The sequence below is a fragment of the Haemorhous mexicanus genome, unplaced genomic scaffold, assembly GCF_027477595.1.
Source record: "Haemorhous mexicanus isolate bHaeMex1 unplaced genomic scaffold, bHaeMex1.pri scaffold_178_ctg1, whole genome shotgun sequence".
Classification (NCBI taxonomy): domain Eukaryota; kingdom Metazoa; phylum Chordata; class Aves; order Passeriformes; family Fringillidae; genus Haemorhous; species Haemorhous mexicanus.
The window spans coordinates 18,075-39,469 of NW_026776012.1; the positions used below are offsets into that span (position 1 = coordinate 18,075).

At 58.6% G+C, this 21,395-nt stretch overlaps 2 protein-coding genes across 2 annotated transcripts in view; one reads left to right on the forward strand and one right to left on the reverse strand.

The window, feature by feature from the left end:
- LOC132322864 (valine--tRNA ligase, mitochondrial-like) overlaps window positions 1–14,346 on the reverse strand; it is a gene marked incomplete at both ends in the record, with an annotated part of 32,222 nt that extends 17,876 nt beyond the window's left edge. Inside the window, 12 exons of the mRNA XM_059837587.1 lie at window positions 1,628–1,718; window positions 2,362–2,450; window positions 2,914–3,025; window positions 3,832–3,951; window positions 5,621–5,702; window positions 5,823–5,920; window positions 7,163–7,229; window positions 8,760–8,872; window positions 10,740–10,821; window positions 11,027–11,051; window positions 12,692–12,773; window positions 14,074–14,346. Of these exons, the coding sequence (XP_059693570.1) occupies window positions 1,628–1,718; window positions 2,362–2,450; window positions 2,914–3,025; window positions 3,832–3,951; window positions 5,621–5,702; window positions 5,823–5,920; window positions 7,163–7,229; window positions 8,760–8,872; window positions 10,740–10,821; window positions 11,027–11,051; window positions 12,692–12,773; window positions 14,074–14,346 (1,234 nt within the window). The remainder of the gene's footprint in view (window positions 1–1,627; window positions 1,719–2,361; window positions 2,451–2,913; window positions 3,026–3,831; window positions 3,952–5,620; window positions 5,703–5,822; window positions 5,921–7,162; window positions 7,230–8,759; window positions 8,873–10,739; window positions 10,822–11,026; window positions 11,052–12,691; window positions 12,774–14,073) is intronic.
- A 524-nt stretch (window positions 14,347–14,870) lies between these two features.
- Window positions 14,871–21,395, forward strand: part of GTF2H4 (general transcription factor IIH subunit 4) — a 22,562-nt gene continuing 16,037 nt past the window's right edge. Inside the window, 5 exon segments of the mRNA XM_059837588.1 lie at window positions 14,871–14,883; window positions 15,798–16,059; window positions 18,284–18,388; window positions 20,515–20,620; window positions 20,622–20,647. Coding sequence (XP_059693571.1) covers window positions 14,871–14,883; window positions 15,798–16,059; window positions 18,284–18,388; window positions 20,515–20,620; window positions 20,622–20,647 — 512 coding nt within the window.

The window sequence follows — 21,395 nt, forward strand, 5'->3', positions numbered from 1 at the left end:
CCTGGGTCACACCTGGTCACACCTGGGACACACCTGGGTCACACCTGGGACACACCTGGGACACACCTGGTCACACCTGTGTCACACCTGGGTCACATCTGTACTGCCTACTGTCACCCATTGTCACCCATGGGTCCTGGGGGCTGTGCCCGGGGGTCACCTTCACCGCACCTGGCACGGGGACACACCTGGTCACACCTGGGACACACCTGGTCACACCTGGTCACACCTGGGACACACCTGGTCACACCTGGGTCACACCTGGGACACATCTGGGTCACACCTGGGTCACACCTGTACCGCCTACTGTCACCCATTGTCACCCACGGGTCCTGGGGGCTGTGCCCGGGGGTCACCTTCACCGCACCTGGCACGGGGACACACCTGGGACACACCTGGGACACACCTGGTCACACCTGGTCACACCTGGGACACACCTGGGTCACACCTGGTCACACCTGGGACACACCTGGTCACACCTGGTCACACCTGGGACACACCTGGGTCACACCTGGGACACACCTGGGACACACCTGTACTGCCTACTGTCACCCATTGTCACCCACAGGTCCTGGGGGCTGTGCCCGGGGGTCACCTTCACTGCACCTGGCACAGGGACACGCCTGGTCACACCTGGTCACACCTGGTCACACCTGGGACGCACCTGGGGCACACCTGGGTCACACCTGTACTGCCTACTGTTCCTCATTGTCACCCACAGGTCCTGGGGGCTGTGCCCGGGGGTCACCTTCACTGCACCTGGCACGGGGACACACCTGGTCACACCTGGGTCACACCTGTACTGCCTACTGTCACCCATTGTCACCCACAGGTGCTGGGGGCTGTGCCCGGGGGTCACCTTCACCACACCTGGCACGGGGACACACCTGGTCACACCTGGGACACACCTGGGTCACACCTGGGTCACACCTGTACTGCCTACTGTCACCCATTGTCACCCACGGGTCCTGGGGGCTGTGCCCGGGGGTCACCTTCACCGCACCTGGCACGGGGACACACCTGGGACACACCTGGGTCACACCTGGTCACACCTGGGTCACACCTGGGTCACACCTGGGACACACCTGGTCACACCTGGTCACACCTGGGACACACCTGGGTCACACCTGGGACACACCTGTACTGCCTACTGTCACCCATTGTCACCCACGGGTCCTGGGGGCTGTGCCCGGGGGTCACCTTCACTGCACCTGGCACAGCAGGGACACACCTGGTCACACCTGGGACACACCTGGGTCACCTATTGTCACCTGGGTCACATCTGGGTCACACCTGTGCCACCTGCTCTCTGTCATCTGTGTCACCTGGGTCATTTATTGTCACCCCAATCCCCTCCCAGTCTCTCCCAGTCCCTCCCTGTCCCCCCCAGTCCATCCCAGTCCCTCCCAGTCCCCCCCAGTCCCCCCCCAGTCCCTCCCAGTCCCCCCAGTCCCTCCCAGTCCCCCCCAGTTCCCCCAGTCCCTCCCAGTTCCCCCAGTCCCTCCCAGTTCCCCCAGTCCATCCCAGTCCCTCCCAGTCCCTCCCAGTGCCCTCCCAGTCCCCCCCCAGTCCCTCCCAGTCCCCTCCCAGTCCCTCCCAGTCCCTCCCAGTTCCCCCAGTCCCTCACCAGTTCCCAGCTGGGGCTGCACGCTGGGGTCGCTCACCACGGGCAGCAGGGCCCCGCTGAACGGGTGCCTCACCTGCCGGCCCTGCAGGTGCTGAGGGGGCGTGGTCAGACGGGGCCACGCCCCCGGCCCACGCCCCGACAACGCTCTAGGTGCGCCGGCCCTTTAAGAGCCTCCGGGTAAACCCCGCCCCTTTGTGGGTGGAGCCATCCCAGACCAATCCCTGCCTGGCTGTGAGATGGCCCCGCCCAGCCCTTGATCCCACCCCCAGCAATGAAGCTCCACCCCTTTACCCCAAGCCCCGCCTTTTTTACCCTTTATGGGTACAAAAAAGGGGAGGGGCTAAATCTGGACAGCCAATGGCTGCCCTGCAGGGAAGCCACGCCCACAATCCCCATAAATTTTGGGGTCACCAAGGCCCCACCCCCTCAGGTGAGACTCCACCCTCCAGATGAAACCGTGCCTCCAAGCGAAGCCCCGCCCCTCCAGGTGAGAACACACCCCCAAAAGTGAAGCCCCGCCCCTCCAGATGAGACCACACCCCCAAAAGTGAAGCCCCGCCCCTCCAGATGAGACCACACCCCCAAAAGCCCCACCCCTCCAGGTGAGACCACACCTCCAAAAGTGAAGCCCCACCCCTCCAGGTGAGACCACGCCTCCCAGGCTTGGCCCCACCCCATAGGTGAAGCCCCTCCAGGCTTGGCCCCGCCCCTCCAGGCTTGGCCCCGCCCCTCACCAGGTAGCGCGGGTCCTGCGGGTGCACGGCCACGGCCACGTCCCCAAAGAGCGTCTCAGGGCGGGTGGTGGCCACGGGCACCTCCAGCCCTGGGGACATTGGGGACACTCAGGGGACATTGGGGACATCAGGGGACACCCAGGTGAGACCCACGGGACACCCAGGGGCCGCCAGGTGACACCAAGGGACATCTGGGGACACCTTGGGGATGCTCAGGTGACGCTCAGGATGTCCCCGGTGCCACCCTCAGTGTCCCCAGTGCCACCCTCAGTGTCCCCAGTGCCACCCTGGCTGTCCCCAGTGCCACCCTCAGTGTCCCCAGCTGTCCCCAGTGCCACCCTCAGTGTCCCCAGTGCCACCCTGGCTGTCCCCAGTGCCACCCTCAGGGTCCCCAGTGCCACCCTCAGTGTCCCCAGTGCCACCCTGGATGTCCCCAGTGCCACCCTCAGTGTCCCCAGTGCCACCCTCAGTGTCCCCAATGCCACCCTCAGTGTCCCCAGTGCCACCCTCAGTGTCCCCAATGCCACCCTGGCTGTCCCCAGTGCCACCCACCGTCGTCCCCCTCCACGGGGTAGGCGAAGGTGACGAGGACGCCGAAGGTGACAGGGTGGGGACAGTTGGGGACACTCAGCGCCGTGGGGCCGGTCAGGACACGGGGCTCCACCTGGGGGGGACATTGGGGACATTTGGGGACATTTGGGGACACTGGGGACACCTCAATGTCGGCCAGGGTGGGTCAGAGCCCCCAGGGGACACCCTTGGGGACATTGGGGACATTGGGGACACCTCGATGTCGGCCAGCGCCGATCTCAGGGCGCAGCTCCAGGTCACCCAGGGGACATTGGGGACATTTGGGGACATTGGGGACACCTCGATGTCGGCCAGCGCTGATCTCAGGGCACAGCTCCAGGTGACCCAGGGGACATTTGGGGACATTGGGGACACTGGGGACACCTCGATGTCGGCCAGCGCTGATCTCAGGGCACAGCTCCAGGTGACCCAGGGGACATTTGGGGACATTGGGGACACTGGGGACACCTCGATGTCGGCCAGCGCTGATCTCAGGGCGCAGCTCCAGGTCACACAGGGGACATTGGGGACATTTGGGGACATTGGGGACACCTCGATGTCGGCCAGCGCTGATCTCAGGGCACAGCTCCAGGTGACCCAGGGGACATTTGGGGACATTTGGGGACATTGGGGACACCTCGATGTCAGCCAGCGCCGATCTCAGGGCGCAGCTCCAGGTCACACAGGGGACATTTGGGGACATTTGGGGACATTGGGGACACCTCGATGTCGGCCAGCGCCGATCTCAGGGCGCAGCTCCAGGTCACCCAGGGGACACTGGGGACATTTGGGGACATTTGGGGACACCTCGATGTCGGCCAGCGCTGATCTCAGGGCGCAGCTCCAGGTCACACAGGGGACATTGGGGACATTTGGGGACATTGGGGACATTGGGGACACCTCGATGTCGGCCAGCGCCGATCTCAGGGCGCAGCTCCAGGTCACCACCCTCTGGTCCCTCCGGATCAGCCCCGCCTCGAAGAGACGCACGAAGGCCTCGGTGACAGCGCGGGAGAAGCCCTGGGGACACCACGGGGACACTTGGGGACAGGCTGGGGACACTTGGGGACACTTGGGGACAGGCTGGGGATGCTTGGGGACAGGCTGGGGATGCTTGGGGACACTTTGGGGACAGCTCAGGGAGGTTTGGGGACAGTACAGGGCAGGTCAGGGAGGTTTGGGGCACTCTAGGGACACTTGGGGACACTCCAGGGGCACTTGGGGACAGGCTGGGGACACTTGGGGACACTTTGGGGACAGTTCAGGGAGGTTTGGGGACAGTACGGGGCAGTTCAGGGAGGTTTGGGCACTCTGGGGACACTTGGGGACACTTTGGGGACACTTTGGGGACAGGCTGGGAATGCTTGGGGACACTTTGGGGACAGTTCAGGGAGGTTTGGGGACAGTACAGGGCAGTTCAAGAGAGTTGGGGCACTCTGGGGACACTTGGGGACACTCCAAGGGCACTTGGGGACAGCAGGGGACACTTGGGGACACCCTGGGGATGCTTGGGGACACTTTGGGGACACTTTGGGGACAGGCTGGGGACACTTTGGGGACAGTTCAGGGAGGTTTGGGGACAGTACAGGGCAGGTCAGGGAGGTTTGGGGCACTCTAGGGACACTTGGGGACACTCCAGAAGCACTTGGGGACAGCAGGGGACACTTGGGGACAGGCTGGGGACACTTGGGGACACCCTGGGGACACTTGGGGACAGGCTGGGGACACTTGGGGACACCCTGGGGATGCTTGGGGACACTTTGGGGACAGCTCAGGGAGGTTTGGGGACAGTACGGGGCAGTTCAGGGAGGTTTGGGCCACTCTGGGGACACTTGGGGACACTCCAAGGGCACTTGGGGACACCCTGAGGACACTTGGGGACAGGCTGGGGACGCTTGGGGACACTTTGGGGACAGTTCAGGGAGGTTTGGGGACACTTTGGGGCAGTTCAAGAGAGTTGGGGCACTCTGGGGACACTTGGGGACACTCCAGAAGCACTTGGGGACAGCAGGGGACACTTGGGGACACCCTGGGGATGCTTGGGGACACTTTGGGGACACTTGGGGACAGGCTGGGGATGCTTGGGGACACTTTGGGGACAGTTCAGGGAGGTTTGGGGCACTCTGGGGACACCTGGGGACAGGCTGGGGACACTTTGGGGACAGCTTAGGGACAATCTTGGGATGCTTTAGGGCCAGTTGGGAACACTTTGGGGCCAGACTGGAACACCTGGGCAGGGTTAGGACACTTGGGGACACTTTGGGGACAGCTGAGTGACCCTTGGGGACACTTGGGGACAGTCTGGGGACAGCTGAGTGACCCTTGGGGACAGCTGGGGACAGTTTGGGGACATTTTTGGGATGCTTTGGGGAGAAACAGAAACACTTTGGGGCCAGATTGGAACACCTGGGGACAGTCAGAACACTTGGGGACAGCTGGGGACAGTTTGGGGACAGCTGAGTGACCCTTGGGGACACTTGGGGACAGTTTGGGGACAGCTCAGTGACCCTTGGGGACACTTTGGGGACATTTTTGGGATGCTTTGCAGAAAGAGAGAAACACTTTGGGGCCAGACCGGAACACCTGGGCAGGGTTAGGACACTTGGGGACACTTTGGGGACAGCTGAGTGACCCTTGGGGACAGCTGAGTGACCCTTGGGGACACTTGGGGACCCTTGGGGACACTCACGGGGTCCATGGTGAAGGAGCAGCGGCTCCAGTCCAGCGAGGCCCCGAGCGCCCGCAGCTGCTGCAGGATCTCGTCCCCGTGCCTGGAGGGGACACGGCGGTGACACTGCGGGGCCACCCTGCCCCGAGTGTCCCCAGGGTGTCCCCAGGGTGTCCCCAGGGTGTCCCCAGGGTGTCCCCAGGGTGTCCCCGTGTCCCCTCACCGCTCCTTCCAGCGCCAAACCTCGCGCAGGAACTCGGCCCGGCCCAGGTCCTGCCGGCGCTGCCGGCGCTGCTGCCACAGCCAGCGCTCCACGATGGCCTGGGGACATTGGGGACATTGGGGACAGCCCTGGGGACAGCAGGGACAGCCCCCAGTGCTGCCACAGCCAGCGCTCCACGATGGCCTGGGGACATTGGGGACATTGGGGACATTGGGGACAGCCCTGGGGACAGCAGGGACAGCCCCCGCTGCTGCCACAGCCAGCGCTCCACGATGGCCTGGGGACATTGGGGACATTGGGGACACGTTGGGGACACATTGGGGACATTGGGGACAGCCCCCAGTGCTGCCACAGCCAGCGCTCCACGATGGCCTGGGGACATTGGGGACACGTTGGGGACATTGGGGACAACCCTGGGGACAGCAGGGACAGCCCCCAGTGCTGCCACAGCCAGCGCTCCACGATGGCCTGGGGACATTGGGGACACAGTGGGGACATTGGGGACAGCTCCCAGTGCTGCCACAGCCAGCGCTCCACGATGGCCTGGGGACATTGGGGACATTGGGGACACGTTGGGGACATTGGGGACAGCCCTGGGGACAGCAGGGACAGCCCCCAGTGCTGCCACAGCCAGCGCTCCACGATGGCCTGGGGACATTGGGGACACAGTGGGGACATCGGGGACAGCCCTGGGGACATTGGGGACAGCCCCCAGTGCTGCCACAGCCAGCGCTCCACGATGGCCTGGGGACATTGGGGACACGTTGGGGACACATTGGGGACATTGGGGACAGCCCCCAGTGCTGCCACAGCCAGCGCTCCACGATGGCCTGGGGACATTGGGGACACAGTGGGGACAGCCCTGGGGACAGCCCTGGGGACACTGGGGACAGCCCCCAGTGCTGCCACAGCCAGCGCTCCACGATGGCCTGGGGACATTGGGGACACAGTGGGGACATTGGGGACAGCCCTGGGGACATTGGGGACAGCCCCCGCTGCTGCCACAGCCAGCGCTCCATGATGGCCTGGGGACATTGGGGACACAGTGGGGACATTGGGGAGAGCCCTGGGGACAGCAGGGACAGCCCCCGCTGCTGCCACAGCCAGCGCTCCACGATGGCCTGGGGACATTGGGGACATTGGGGACAGCCCTGGGGACAGCAGGGACAGCCCCCGGTGCTGCCACACCCAGCGCTCCACGATGGCCTGGGGACATTGGGGACACAGTGGGGACATTGGGGACACAGTGGGGACATTGGGGACATTGGGGACAGCCCTGGGCACAAGGCAAGAGGATTTGAGGACATTTCAGGAGGGTTTGGGGACATTTGGGGACACACCTGGGTGGCAATGCCAGCGTGGTCGGTGCCCGGCACCCAGAGGACGTTCCAGCCCTGCATCCTCCGCCTGTGCCCAAAATCACCCAAAATCACCCAAAATCACCCAAAATAACCCAAAATCACCCAAAATAACCCAAAATCACCCAAAAGAAACCAAAATCACCCAAAATCACCCAAAATAACCCCAAATAACCCAAAATCACCCAAAATAACCCAAAATAACCCCAAATAACCCAAAATCACCCCAAATAACCCCAAAATCACCCAAAATCACCCAAAATCACCCCAAATAACCCAAAATAAACCCAAAATCACCTAAAATAACCCAAAATAACCCAAAATCACCCCAAAATAACCCAAAATAATCCAAAATAACCCCAAATAACCCAAAATCACCCCAAATCACCCCAAAAATAACCCAAAATCACCCAAAATCACCCAAAATAATCCAAAAGAACCCAAAATCACCCAAAATAATCCAAAATAACCCCAAATAACCCAAAACAACCCAAAATAACCCCAAATAACCCAAAACAACCCAAAATAACCCCAAATAACCCAAAATCACCCAAAATAACCCAAATCACCCAAAATCACCCCAAATAACCCCAAATCACCCAAAATCACCCAAATAACCCAAAATAACCCCAAAAATAACCCAAAATAACCCAAATAACCCCAAAATCACCCAAAATAATCCAAATAACCCAAAATAACCCAAAATAACCCCAAATAATCCCAAATCACCCAAAATAACCCAAAATAAGCCCAAATCACCCAAAAATAACCACAAAAACCCCCAAAATAACTCGGGAACAACCCCAAAAAAACCCCAAAAAACCCCCAAAAAACCCAAAATATTCCCAAAAGAACCCGAAAATATTCCAAACAAACCCCCGACCCCTCCAAAACCACCCCAATGCCCCCCAAAATCTCACCCAAACCCCTCTCAAACCCCCCCAAATCCCACCCAAACCCCCCCAAATAACACCCAAAGCCCCCCAAATCCCCGAAATCCCACTCAAGCCCCCCCAAATCCCTCTCAAGCCCCCCCAGACCCCCCCAAATCCTTCCAACCCCCCCAAACCCCCCCAAATCCTTCTCAAACCCCCCCAAACCCCCCCAAATCCTTCCAACCCCCCCATTCCCCCCAAATCCCCCCCAAATCCCTCTCAGACCCCCCAAATCTCACCCAAACCCCCCCAAATCCCCCCCAAATCCCCCCTAAATCCCCCAAATCTCACCCAAACCCCCCCAATCCCACTCAAGCCCCCCAAATCCCCCTCAAATCCCTCTCAGACCCCCCAAATCCCACTCAAACCCCCCCAAATCCCACTCAAACCCCCCTAAATCCCATTCAAGCCCCCCCAGACCCCCCCAATCTTTCTCAACCCCCCCCAAACCCCTCTCAAACTCCCCCAAACCCACCCAAATCCCCCCCAAATCCCACTCAAGCCCCCCCAAATCCCTCTCAAGCCCCCCCAGACCCCCCCAAATCCTTCTCAAACCCCCCCAAATCCTTCCAACCCCCCCATTCCCCCCCAAATCCCCCCTAAATCCCTCTCAGACCCCCCAACCCCCCCCAGCCCCCCCTGACCATCGGACCAGCGCGTCCTGCAGCGTCACCGTCAGGGCGTGGCCCAGGTGCAGGGACCCGGTGACGTTGGGGGGGGGCAGCACCAGGCTCAGCACCGGGACCCCCCCCGGGGCCTGGGGGAGGAGTGACACCCCCTCAGGTGGGGCTGAAACCCCCCAGGTAGGGTCTGAACCCCCCCTCAGATGGGGCTGAAACCCCCCCAGGTGGGGCTGAACCCCCCCTCAGGTGGGGCTGAACCCCCCAAGGTGAGCTAAACCCCCCCTCAGGTGGGGCTGAACCCCCCCTCAGGTGGGGCTGAACCCCCCAAGGTGAGCTAAACCCCCCCTCAGGTGGGGCTGAACCCCCCCTCAGGTGAGCTGAACCCCCCCAGGTAGGGTCTGAACCCCCCCAGGTGAGCTAAACCCCCCCCAGGTAGGGTCTGAACCCCCCCAGGTAGGGCTAAATCCCCCCCAGGTGGGGTCTGAACCCCCCCAGGTGGGGGCTGAACCCCCCTCAGGTGAGCTAAACCCCCCCAGGTGGGGCTGAACCCCCCCTCAGGTGAGCTAAACCCCCCCTCAGGTGGGTCTGAACCCCCCTCAGGTGGGGCTGAACCCCCCCAGGTGGGGCTGAACCCCCCCTCAGGTGGGGCTGAACCCCCCCAGGTGAGCTAAACCCCCCCTCAGGTGGGGCTGAACCCCCCTCAGGTGGGTCTGAACCCCCCCGAGGTGGGGCTAAACCCCCCCCAGGTAGGGTCTGAATCCCCCCAGGTGGGGCTGAACCCCCCCCAGGTAGGGTCTGAACCCCCCCAGGTGGGTCTGAACCTCCCCCTCAGATATTTTCGGGGCTCCCAGGTGTGTTTAGAACCACCCCCAGTATTTTGGGACCCCCCCAGGTGTGTTTTGGGACCCCCCAGGTGTGTTTTGGGACCCCCCCCAGGTGTGTTTTGGGTCCCCCCAGGTGTTTATTTGACCCCCCAGGTGTTTATTTGACCCCCCAGGTGATTTTTGGGGCTCCCCCCCAGGTGTTTTGGGTCCCCCCAGGTATTTTTTACCCCCCCAGGTGATTTTTGGGGCTCCCCCCCAGGTGTGTTTTGGGTCCCCCCAGGTATTTTTTACCCCCCCAGGTGTGTTTTGGGACCCCCCCCAGGTGATTATTTGACCCCCCCCAGGTGATTTTTGGGGCTCCCCCCCAGGTGTTTTGGGTCCCCCCAGGTGATTTTTGGGGCTCCCCCCCAGGTGTTTTGGGTCCCCCCAGGTATTTTTTACCCCCCAGGTGATTTTTGGACCCCCCCCAGGTGATTCTTGGGTCCCCCCAGGTATTTTTTACCCCCCCAGGTGATTTTTGGGGCTCCCCCCCAGGTGTTTTGGGTCCCCTCAGGTGTTTTGGGTCCCCCCAGGTGATTTTTTACCCCCCCAGGTGATTTTTGGGGCTCCCCCCAGGTGTTTATTTGACCCCCCAGGTGATTTTTGGGGCCCCCCCCAGGTGTTTTGGGTCCCCCCAGGTATTTTTTACCCCCCAGGTGATTTTTGGACCCCCCCCAGGTGATTCTTGGGTCCCCCCAGGTATTTTTTACCCCCCCAGGTGTTTTGGGTCCCCCCAGGTGTTTATTTGACCCCCCAGGTGATTTTTGGGGCTCCCCCCAGGTGATTTTTGGGGCCCTCCCCAGGTGTGTTTTGGGGCTCCCCAGGTGTTTATTTGACCCCCCAGGTGATTTTTGGGGCCCCCCCCAGGTGTTTTGGGTCCCCCCAGGTATTTTTTACCCCCCCAGGTGATTTTTGGGGCTCCTCCAGGTATTTTTTACCGCCCAGGTGTGTTTTTGGACCCCCCCCCAGGTGTTTTGGGTCCCCCCAGGTATTTTTGGACCCCCCCCAGGTGTGTTTTGGGTCCCCCCAGGTGATTTGGGTCCCCCCAGGTGTGTTTTGGGTCCCCCCAGGTATTTTTTACCCCCCAGGTGATTTTTGGACCCCCCCCCCCCCCCAGGTGTGTCCCCCCTCCCCTCACCTGCTCAGGTGTGGGGGGGCTGAAGACCCCTCCCCTCTCCCACCACTGGTACCAGGCGGCCTCGACGTAGCGGGGGCTGTACCTGGGGGATAGGGGCACGCCCGTGGCTGTGTCCCCAGGTGTCACCTCAGGGGGGGTGGCAGTGCCACCAGCACCCCCAAAACCCCCCAAAATCCACCCAAAACCCCCCAAAACCACCCAAAACCCCCCAAAATCCACCCAAAATCTGCTCAAATCCCCTAAAAATCCCCCAAAATTCACCAAATCCACCCAAACCGGGGCTGTACCTGGGGGGGAGGGGCACGCCCGTGGCTGTGTCCCCAAGTGTCACCTCAGGGGGGGTGGCAGTGCCACCACCACCCCCAAAACCCCCCAAAATCCACCCAAAACCTGCTCAAAATCCCCGAAAATTCACCAAAATCCCCCAAATTTCACCAAATCCACCCAAACCGGGGCTGTACCTGGGGGGGAGGGGCACGCCCGTGGCTGTGTCCCCAAGTGTCACCTCAGGGGGGGTGGCAGTGCCACCAGCACCCCCAAAACCCCCAAAATCCGCCCAAAACCCCCCAAAATCCACCCAAAATCCACCCAAAACCCCCCAAAATCTGCTCAAATCTCCTAAAAATCCCCCAAATTTCACCAAATCCACCCAAACCGGGGCTGTACCTGGGGGGGAGGGGCACGCCCGTGGCTGTGTCCCCAGGTGTCACCTCAGGGGGGGTGGCAGTGCCACCAGCACCCCCAAAACCCCCAAAATCCCCCAAAATCCACCCAAAATCTGCTCAAAATCCACCCAAAATCTGCTCAAATCCACCAAAATCCCCCAAATTTCACCAAAATCCCCCAAAATTCACCAAATCCACCCAAACCGGGGCTGTACCTGGGGGGGAGGGGCACGCCCGTGGCTGTGTCCCCAAGTGTCACCTCAGGGGGGGTGGCAGTGCCACCAGCACCCCCAAAACCCCCCAAAATCCACCCAAAATCCCCCAAAATCCACCCAAAACCCCCCAAAATCTGCTCAAAATCCACCCAAAATCTGCTCAAATCCACCAAAATCCCCCCAAATCCCCCAAAATCCCCCCAAACTGGGGCTGTACCAGGTCAGGGCTGTCCCCAGCTGTCACTGGGGGAGGTGACAGTGCCACCCCCCTTGGGGACACCCCAAATCCCCCCCAAAATCCTCCCCAAATACCCCCAAATCCCCCCCAAATTTCACCAAAATCCCCCCAAATTTGGGCTGTACCGGGTCAGGGCTGTCCCCAGGTGTCACCCGGGGGAGGTGGCAGTGCCACCCGGGGGAGGTGACAGTGCCACCCCCCCTTGGGGACACCCCAAATCCCCCCCAAATCCCCCCTAAATCCTCCCCAAATTTGGGCTGTACCAGGTCAGGGCTGTCCCCAGCTGTCACTGGGGGAGGTGACAGTGCCACCCCCCTTGGGGACACCCCAAATCCCCCCAAAATCCTCCCCAAATCCACCCAAATCCCCCCCAAATTTCACCAAATCCACCCAAAATCCCCCCAAACTGGGGCTCTACTGAGTCAGGGCTGTCCCCAGGTGTCACCTGGGGAGGTGGCAGTGCCACCCGGGGGAGGTGACAGTGCCACCCCCCTTGGGGACACCCCAAATACCCCAAATCCCCCCAAAATCCTCCCCAAATCCACCCAAAATCCCCCAAATTTCACCAAAATCCCCCCAAACCGGGGCTGTACCAGGTCAGGGCTGTCCCCAGGTGTCCCTGGGGGAAGTGACAGTGCCACCCGGGGGGAGGTGACAGTGCCACCCCCCTTGGGGACACCCCTGAGCCCCCCCAAACCCCCCCAAACCGGGGATGTACCAGGTCAGGGCTGTCCCCAGGTGTCACTGGGGAGGTGACAGTGCCACCCGGGGGGAGGTGACAGTGCCACCCGGGGGAGGTGACAGTGCCACCCCCCTTGGGGACACCCCCGTTACCCTTTTTGCCATCGGGCCCCAGCCCGTGCCGGTATTCCACCTCGGCCGCGGCGCTCCAGCCCTTGGGGAGGGGCAGCGGCTCCTGCGGGACCAGTACGGACCAGTATAAACCAGTATGGACCAGTACGGACCACTATAAACCAGTATGGACCAGTACGGACCAGTATAAACCAGTACGGACCAGTACGAACCAGTATAAACCAGTATAAACCAGTACGGACCAGTATAAACCAGTACGGACCAGTACGGACCAGTACGGACCAGTACGAACCAGTATAAACCAGTACGGACCAGTACGGACCAGTATAAACCAGTACGGACCAGTACGGACCAGTATAAACCAGTACGGACCAGTACGGACCAGTATAAACCAGTGTAGACCAGTATAAATCAGCACAGACCAAAACAAACCAGTACAAACCAGTACAGATCACTACAGAGGACCTAAAACCAGTCCAGACTGATGCAGACCAGTACAAACCAGTGCCTCCCAGTGCCAAAGCCTCTCCCAGTCCCTCCCAGTCTCTCCCAGTTCAAACCAGTCCCTCCCAGTCCCCCCAGTTCCCCACCTGCCCCTCTCCCAGTGCCCTCCCAGTCCCTCCCAGTCCCCTCCCAGTCTCTCCCAGTCCCTCCCAGTCCCCTCCCAGTCTCTCCCAGTCCCTCCCAGTCTCTCCCAGTCCCCTCCCAGTCCCTCCCAGTCTCTCCCAGTCCCCCCAGTTCCCCACCTGCCCCCTCTCCTAGTGCCCCCCCAGTCTCTCCCAGTCCCCTCCCAGTCCCTCCCAGTGCCCCCAGTTCCCCACCTGCCCCTCTCCCAGTCCCTCCCAGTCCCTCCCAGTGCCCCCAGTTCCCCACCTGCCCCTCTCCCAGTCTCTCCCAGTCCCCTCCCAGTCTCTCCCAGTTCCCCACCTGCCCCTCTCCCAGTGCCCCCCAGTCTCTCCCAGTGCCCCCCAGTCCCTCCCAGTTCCCCACCTGCCCCTCTCCCAGTGCCCCCCAGTCTCTCCCAGTGCCCCCCAGTCCCTCCCAGTTCCCCACCTGCCCCTCTCCCAGTCCCCTCCCAGTCTCTCCCAGTCCCTCCCAGTGCTCCCAGTTCCCCACCTGCCCCTCTCCCAGTCCCTCCCAGTCTCTCCCAGTCCCTCCCAGTCTCTCCCAGTGCCCCCCAGTCTCTCCCAGTCTCTCCCAGTCTCTCCCAGTCCCTCCCAGTCCCTCCCAGTCCCCCCCAGTTCCCCACCTGCCCCTCTCCCAGTCCCTCCCAGTCCCCCCAGTTCCCCACCTGCCCCTCTCCCAGTGCCCCCCAGTCTCTCCCAGTCCCTCCCAGTCTCTCCCAGTCCCTCCCAGTCTCTCCCAGTCCCTCCCAGTCCCTCCCAGTGCCCCCAGTTCCCCACCTGCCCCTCTCCCGCCCCTCGCTCCCTCCTCAGCCGCTGCCGCCTCTCCCTCTGCTCGCGGCCGCGCAGCCGCGCTCGCTCGGGGCCGTCCCAGGCGGGGCTCCCGGGGGTCTCCCCGGCCGGAGGGGTCCCCGCTGAGGGGGGTCCCGCTGCTCCAGGCCCGGGGCCGGGCCCGGGGACCCCCGGGACCCCCCAAAACGCGGGGGGCGCCGAGGGCAGCGCGGCTGAGGGAGGGCGCCGCCATCTTGGAGTGGGCGGGGCGGCGCTGCCGGGACACGTGACCGGGGAAAAGGGCGGAATAGCGTCACGTGACCGGGGAAAAGGGAGGTGATAGCGTCACGTGACCGGGGAAAGGGCGGGAATAGCGTCACGTGACCGGGGAAAGGGCGGGAGACCCGTTTTGGGGGCGTGGCCCCGGCGGGAAGGGGGCGGGGCCTGGGCCGCGGCGTGGGGTGAGTGTTTGGGGGGGATTTTGGGGGAAATTTGGGGGGATTTTGGGGAATTTGGGGGGGAAATCGGGGGTGGGAGGGAGGGGGGAGAGGGGAGGCTGGGGGGAAGTGCGGGAGGTGTTGGGTTAATTGGGGTTAATTGGGGTTAATTGGGGGTTCGAGTTAATTGCGGGGGTTTGGGGGGATTTTGGGGGGAATTTGGGGGATTTTGGGGAATTTGGGGGTGGGGGGGAGGGGGAGGAGCGGGGCGGTTTGGGGTTAATTGGGTTAATTGGAGGTTTGGGGTAATTGGGGTTAATTGGGGTTAATTTGAGTTAATTAGGGGTTAATTAGGGTTAATTAGGGTTAATGGGGGGTTGGGGTAATTGGGGTTAATTGGGGTTAATTGGAGGTTTGGAGTTAATTGGGGTTAATTGGGGTTAATTGGCGTTAATTGGGGTTAATTGGAGGTTTGGGATTAATTGGGGTTAATTGGAGGTTTGAGGTTAATTGGGGTTAATTGGGGTTAATTGGAAGTTTGGGGTTAATTGGGGTTAATTGGGGTTAATTGAAGATTTGGGGTTAATTAGGGTTAATGGGGGTTTGGGTTAATTGGGGGTTAATTGGGGTTAATTGAAGGGCTGAGGGTGAAGCTGGAGTGGGGATTTGGGGGATAATTAGGGGAGGTGTGCCCAGGTGCCCCCAGGTGTGCCCCCAGGTGTGCCCAGGTGTAACCCGGTTATCCCCCAGGTGTGCCCAGGTGCCCCCAGGTGTGCCCAGGTGCCCCCAGATGTAACCCAGGTTATCCCCCAGGTGTGGCCCAGGTGTGCCCAGGTGTAACCCAGGTTATCCCCCAGGTGTGCCCCAGGTGCCCCCAGGTGTAACCCAGGTTATCCCCCAGGTGTGCCCAGGTGTGCCCAGGTGTGCCCAGGTGCCCCCAGGTGTGCCCAGGTGTGCCCAGGTGTGCCCAGGTGTAACCCAGGTTATCCCCCCAGGGTGTGCCCAGGTGTGCCCAGGTGCCCCCAGGTGTAACCCGGGTTATCCCCCAGGTGCCCCCAGGTGTGCCCAGGTGTAACCCAGGTTATCCCCCAGGTGCCCCCAGGTGTGCCCAGGTGTGCCCAGGTGTGCCCAGGTGTAACCCAGGTTATTCCCCCAGGTGTGCCCAGGTGTAACCCAGGGTGCCCCCCAGGTGTGCCCAGGTGTGCCCAGGTGCCCCCAGGTGTGCCCAGGTGTGCCCAGGTGTAACCCAGGTGCCCCCAGGTGTGCCCAGTGTGCGCCCAGTGCCCCGTCCCTCAGGTGTGCCCAGGTGCGCCCAGGTGTGCCCAGGTGCCCCCAGGTGTAACCCGGGTTATCCCCCAGGTGTGCCCAGGTGCCCCCAGGTGCCCCCAGGTGCCCCCAGGTGTGCCCAGGTGTGCCCAGGTGTGCCCAGGTGCGATGGCGCTGCCGCGGGCGGCAGCTGCAGTGCAAGAACCTGCAGGAGTTCCTGCGGGGGCTCAGCCCCCCCCACGCTGGGACCGGCTCTACGGGGCACCCGGCCCACCTGCCTGGCCGTCTTCAGGTGGGCAATTAGCGCTAATTAACAGTAATCAACGCTAATTAACACTAATTAACTCCTCATTAACCCTTAATTAATCCTTACTTCACTTAAATTACTCCAAAATATCCTTAAATAGCCCAAAATAACCCTGTGCCACCTGCCTGGCCGTCTTCAGGTGGGCAATTAGCGCTAATTAACCCTAATTAGCGCTAATTAGCACTAATTAACTCCTCATTAACCCTTAATTAATCCTTACTTCACTTAAATTAACCCAAAAATATCCTTAAATAGCCCAAAATAGACCACCTGCCTGGCCGTCTTCAGGTGGGCAATTAACCCCTAATTAACCCTAATTAGCGCTATTAGCACTAATTAACTCCTCATTAACCCTTAATTAATCCTTACTTCACTTAAATTAATCCAAAATATCCTTAAATAACGCCAAAATAACCCTGTGCCACCTGCCTGGCAGTCTTCAGGTGGGCAATTAGCTTTAATTAATGTTAATTAACCTTTAATTAGACTTTAATTAATCCTAATTAATCCTTAATTAACTCGAATTAACCCCAAATAGCCCTAAAATAACCCTAAATAACCCCAAAATAACCCTGTGCCACCTGCCTGGCCGTCTTCAGGTGGGCAATTAGCGCTAATTAATGCTAATTAGCCTTTAATTGGCCTTTAATTAATCCTAATTAACCCTTAATTAACTCAAATTAACCGCAAATAGCCCTAAAATGACCCTAAATAACCCAAAATAACCCCTGTGCCACCTGTCTTGCTGTCTTCAGGTGGGCAATTAGCGCTAATTAACCCTAATTAAGCTTTAGTTAACCTTTAATTAATTCTAATTAGCCTCAATAACTCAAGTTATGCCAAAATATCTCTACAATACCCCCAAATTAACCCAAAATAGCCCAAAATAACCTTGTGCCACCTGCTTGGCTGCCTTCAGGTGGGGCTAATTAACACTAATTAACGCTAATTAGCCCTAATTAACCAAAATAACCCCGTGACCCCTTCCTGGTGGTGCTCAGGTGGAACAAAATACCCAAAATTAACCCAAAATACCCCAAAATAACCTTGTGTCACCTGCCTGGCTGTCTTCAGGTGGGCTAATTAACATAATTAACACTAATTAGTCCTAATTAACCCCAAAATAACCCCGTGACCCCTTCCTGGTGGTGCTCAGGTGAGACAAAATACCCCAAATTAACCCAAAATAGCCCAAAATAACCTTGTGCCACCTGCCTGGCTGTCTTCAGGTGGGGCTAATTAACATAATTAACGCTAATTAGTCCTAATTAACCCCAAAATAACCCTGTGACCCCTTCCTGGTGGTGCTCAAGTGAGGCAAAAAAACCCGCAAATTAACCCAAAATACCCCCAAAATAACCTTGTGTCACATGCCTGGCTGTCTTCAGGTGGGACTAATTAACACTAATTAGTCCTAATTAACCCCAAAATAACCTCGTAACCCCTTCCTGGGTGGTGCTCAGGTGGTGACAAAATACCCAAAAATTAACCCAAAATACCCCCAAAATAACCTTGTGTCACCTGCCTGGCTGTCTTCAGGTGGGACTAATTACCACTAATTAGTCCTAATTAACCCAAAATAATCTAGTAACCCCTTCCTGGTGGTGCTCAGGTGAGACAAAAAACCCCAAATTAGCCCAAAATACCCCAAAATAACCTTGTGCCACCTGCCTGGCTGTCTTCAGGTGGGGCTAATTAACATAATTAACGCTAATTAGCCCTAATTAACCAAAATAACCTCGTAACCCCCTTCCTGGTGGTGCTCAGGTGGGACAAAACACCCAATATTAACCCAAAGATACCCGCAAAATAACCTTGTGTCACATGCCTGGCTGTCTTCAGGTGGGGCTAATTACCACTAATTAGTCCTAATTAACCCAAAATAATCTCGTAATCTCTTCCTGGTGGTGCTCAGGTGGGACAAAAAAACCCCAAATTAGGCCCAAACATACCCCAAAATAACCTTGTGCCACCTGCCTGGCTGCCTTCAGGTGGGGCTAATTAACACTAATTAACGCTAATTAGCCTTAATTAACCCAAAATAACCCCGTAACCCCCTTCCTGGCCGCGTTCAAGATCCCCAAACCATCCCTAAAAACCCCAAACCGACCCCAAAACCGCCGTGCCGCCTGCCCGGCCGCGGTCAGGTGGGACCCCCAGACCCGAGTTGGCCCTCATTAAGCGTTAATTAGCGCTAATTACCCGGCAGGGAGCTGCCCGGGCTGGCGCAGGCCGGGATCATGCGGATGCTGTTCCTGGAGCAGCCCCTGCCCCAGGCGGCCGTGGGGCTCTGGGTCAAGAAGGAGCACAGCAGGTGGGGCTGGGGGCTGTGGGGGGTCCTGGGGGGGTTTGGGGGGTCCTGGGGGGGTCCTCGAGGGTCCTGGGGGGATTTGGGGGGGTTTTTGGGGGGGCTTTGGGGGGGTCCTGGGGGGGATTTGGGGGGGAATTGGGGGGTCCTGGAGGGTCCTGGGGGGATTTGGGGGGCATTTGGGGGGGATTTGGGGGGATTTTGGGGGGGATTTCGGGGGGGTTTTTGGGGGGTCCTGAGGGGGATTTGGGGATTTGGGGTTTTGGGGGATTTTGGGGGGTCCTGGGGGGATTTTTGGGGGGGAATTGGGGGGATTTGGGTGGGTTTGGGGGGATTTTGGGGGGGAATTGGGGGGTCCTGGGGGGGATTTGGGGGGATTTGGGTGGGGATTTGGGGGGTCCTGGAGGGTCCTGGGGGGGGATTTGGGGGGTCTGCTGGGGGGGGTCCTCGAGGGTCCTGGGGGAGTCCTGGGAGGATTTGGGGGGGGATTTGGGGGGTCCCTGGGGGGATTTGGGGGGGGATTTGGGGGGATTTTTGGGGGGGTCCTGAGGGGGAAATTTGGGGTTTTTGGGGGGATTTGGGGGGTCCTGGGGGGATTTGGGGGGGGAATTGGGGGGTCCTGGTGGAGTGTCCTGGGGGGGATTTGGGGGGATTTGGGGGGTCTGGGGGGGGTCCTCGAGGGTCCTGGGGGGGATTTGGGGGGGGAATTGAGGGGATTTTGGGGGGTCCTAGGTGGGTTTGGGGGGTCCTGGGCGGGTTGAGGGGATTTGGGGGGTCCTGGGGGGATTTTGGGGGGGATTTGGGGGGTCCTGGAGGGTCCGGGGGGGATTTGGGGGGTCCCTGGAGGGGTCCGGGGGGGGATTTGGGGGGGATTTTGCGCGGTCCTGAGGGGGATTTGGGGGGTCTGGGGGGGGCTTGGGGGGTCCTAGGGGGGGATTTAGGGCTATTTTGGGCTGATTTTTGGGCAATTTTGAGGCCGTTTTGGGGCGATTTATTGCGATTTGTGCGATTTTGAGGCTGTTTTGGGGCGATTTGGTGCGATTTTGGGGCTGTTTTGTGTGATTTGTGCGATTTTGAGGCCGTTTTGGGGCGATTTATTGTGATTTGTGCAATTTTGAGGCCGTTTTGGGGCTGTTTTGTGTGATTTTGGGCAATTTGGAGGCCGTTTTGGGGCGATTTATTGCGATTTGTTTAATTTGGAGTCCGTTTTGGGGCGATTTAGATGTGATTTTGTGTAATTTTGAGGCCGTTTTGGGGCGATTTGGTGCGATTTGTCTAATTTTGAGGCCGTTTTGGGGCTGTTTTGTGTGATTTTGGGCAATTTGGAGGCTGTTTTGGGGCGATTTATTGCGATTTTGGGCAATTTGGAGGCCATTTTGGGGCGATTTATTGTGATTTGTGTAATTTTGAGGCCGTTTTGGGGCGATTTATTGTGATTTGTGTGATTTTGAGGCTGTTTTGAGGCGATTTATTGTGATTTTGGGCAATTTGGAGGCCGTTTTGGGGCGATTTATTGTGATTTGTGTGATTTGGAGGCCGTTTTGGGGCGATTTATTGCGATTTGTGCAATTTTGAGGCCGTTTTGGGGCGATTTATCGCGATTTGTGTAACTTTGAGGCCGTTTTGGGTCGATTTATCGCGATTTGTGTAATTTGGAGGCCGTTTTGGGGCGATTTATTGTGATTTTTGAGATTTTGAGGCCGTTTTGGGGCGATTTATTGCGATTTGTGCGATTTGGAGGCTGTTTTGGGGTGATTTAGTGCGATTTTGGGCTGTTTTGTGTGATTTTGGGCAATTTTGAGGCTGTTTTGGGGCGATTTATTGTGATTTGTGCGATTTTGAGGCCGTTTTGGGGCGATTTATTGTGATTTGTGCAATTTTGAAGCCGTTTTGGGGCGATTTATCGCGATTTGTGTAATTTGGAGGCCGTTTTGGGGCGATTTATTGCGATTTGTGTAACTTTGAGGCCGTTTTGGGCGATTTATTGAGATTTTGGCCAATTTTGAGGCCGTTTTGGGGGCGATTTATCGCGATTTGTGCAATTTTGAGGCCGTTTTGGGTCGATTTATTGCGATTTTTGCGATTTTGAGGCCGTTTTGGGGCGATTTATCGCGATTTGGCGTTGGTTCCAGGGAGCAGCAGCAGAGCCAGGAGGTGCTGCTGGAGCTGCGCCTGTGGCACCCCCACACCCTCCCGGGGGGGCTCCCGGGGGTCGCCCTGCACCCCAACTTCCGACAGGAACCTGCGCGTGGCCCTGCTCGGGGGGTGAGAAACGGGGAAAAAAGGGGGGAAAATGAAAAAAAATGGGGGTAAAATCAGAAAAATGGGGGGGAAATGGGGAAAAAATCAGAAAAAATGGGGGGGAAATGGTTAAAAAATGGGGGGGGAAATGGGAAAAATTTGGGGGGGAAATGGGGAAAAAATGGGGGGGAAAATAGGGAAAAATGGGGGGAAAAATGGGGAAAAATTTGGGGGGAAATGGGGAAAAAATTGGTGGAAAATGGGGAAAAAATCAGAAAAATGGGGGGGAAATGGGGGAAAAATCGGGGGGGAATGGGGAAAAAAATTAGAAAAAATGGGGGGGAAAATGGGGAAAAATTAGGAAAAAGGGGGGGAATGGGGAAAAAATTGGGTGAGAATAGGGAAAAATGGGGGGGAATGGGGAAAAATTTGGGGGAAAATTGAGGAAAAAGATCAGGAAAATGGGGGAATGGGGGAAAAATCAGAAAAGTGGGGGGAAATGGGGAAAAATTTGGGGGAAAAATGAGGAAAAAAATCAGAAAAAAGGGGGGATGGGGAAAAAATGGGGGGGAATGGGGAAAAGTCAGAAAAATTGGGGGGAAAATGGGGGGGAATATGGGGGGGAAAATAGGGAAAAAATATCAGAAAAACATGGGGAGGAAATTGGGGGAAAATTAAGGAAAAATGGGGGGGAAATCAGAAAAAAATGGGGGGAAAAATCAGAAAAAGTGGGGGAAAAATCAGGGGAAAATTAAAGAAATGGGGGAATGGG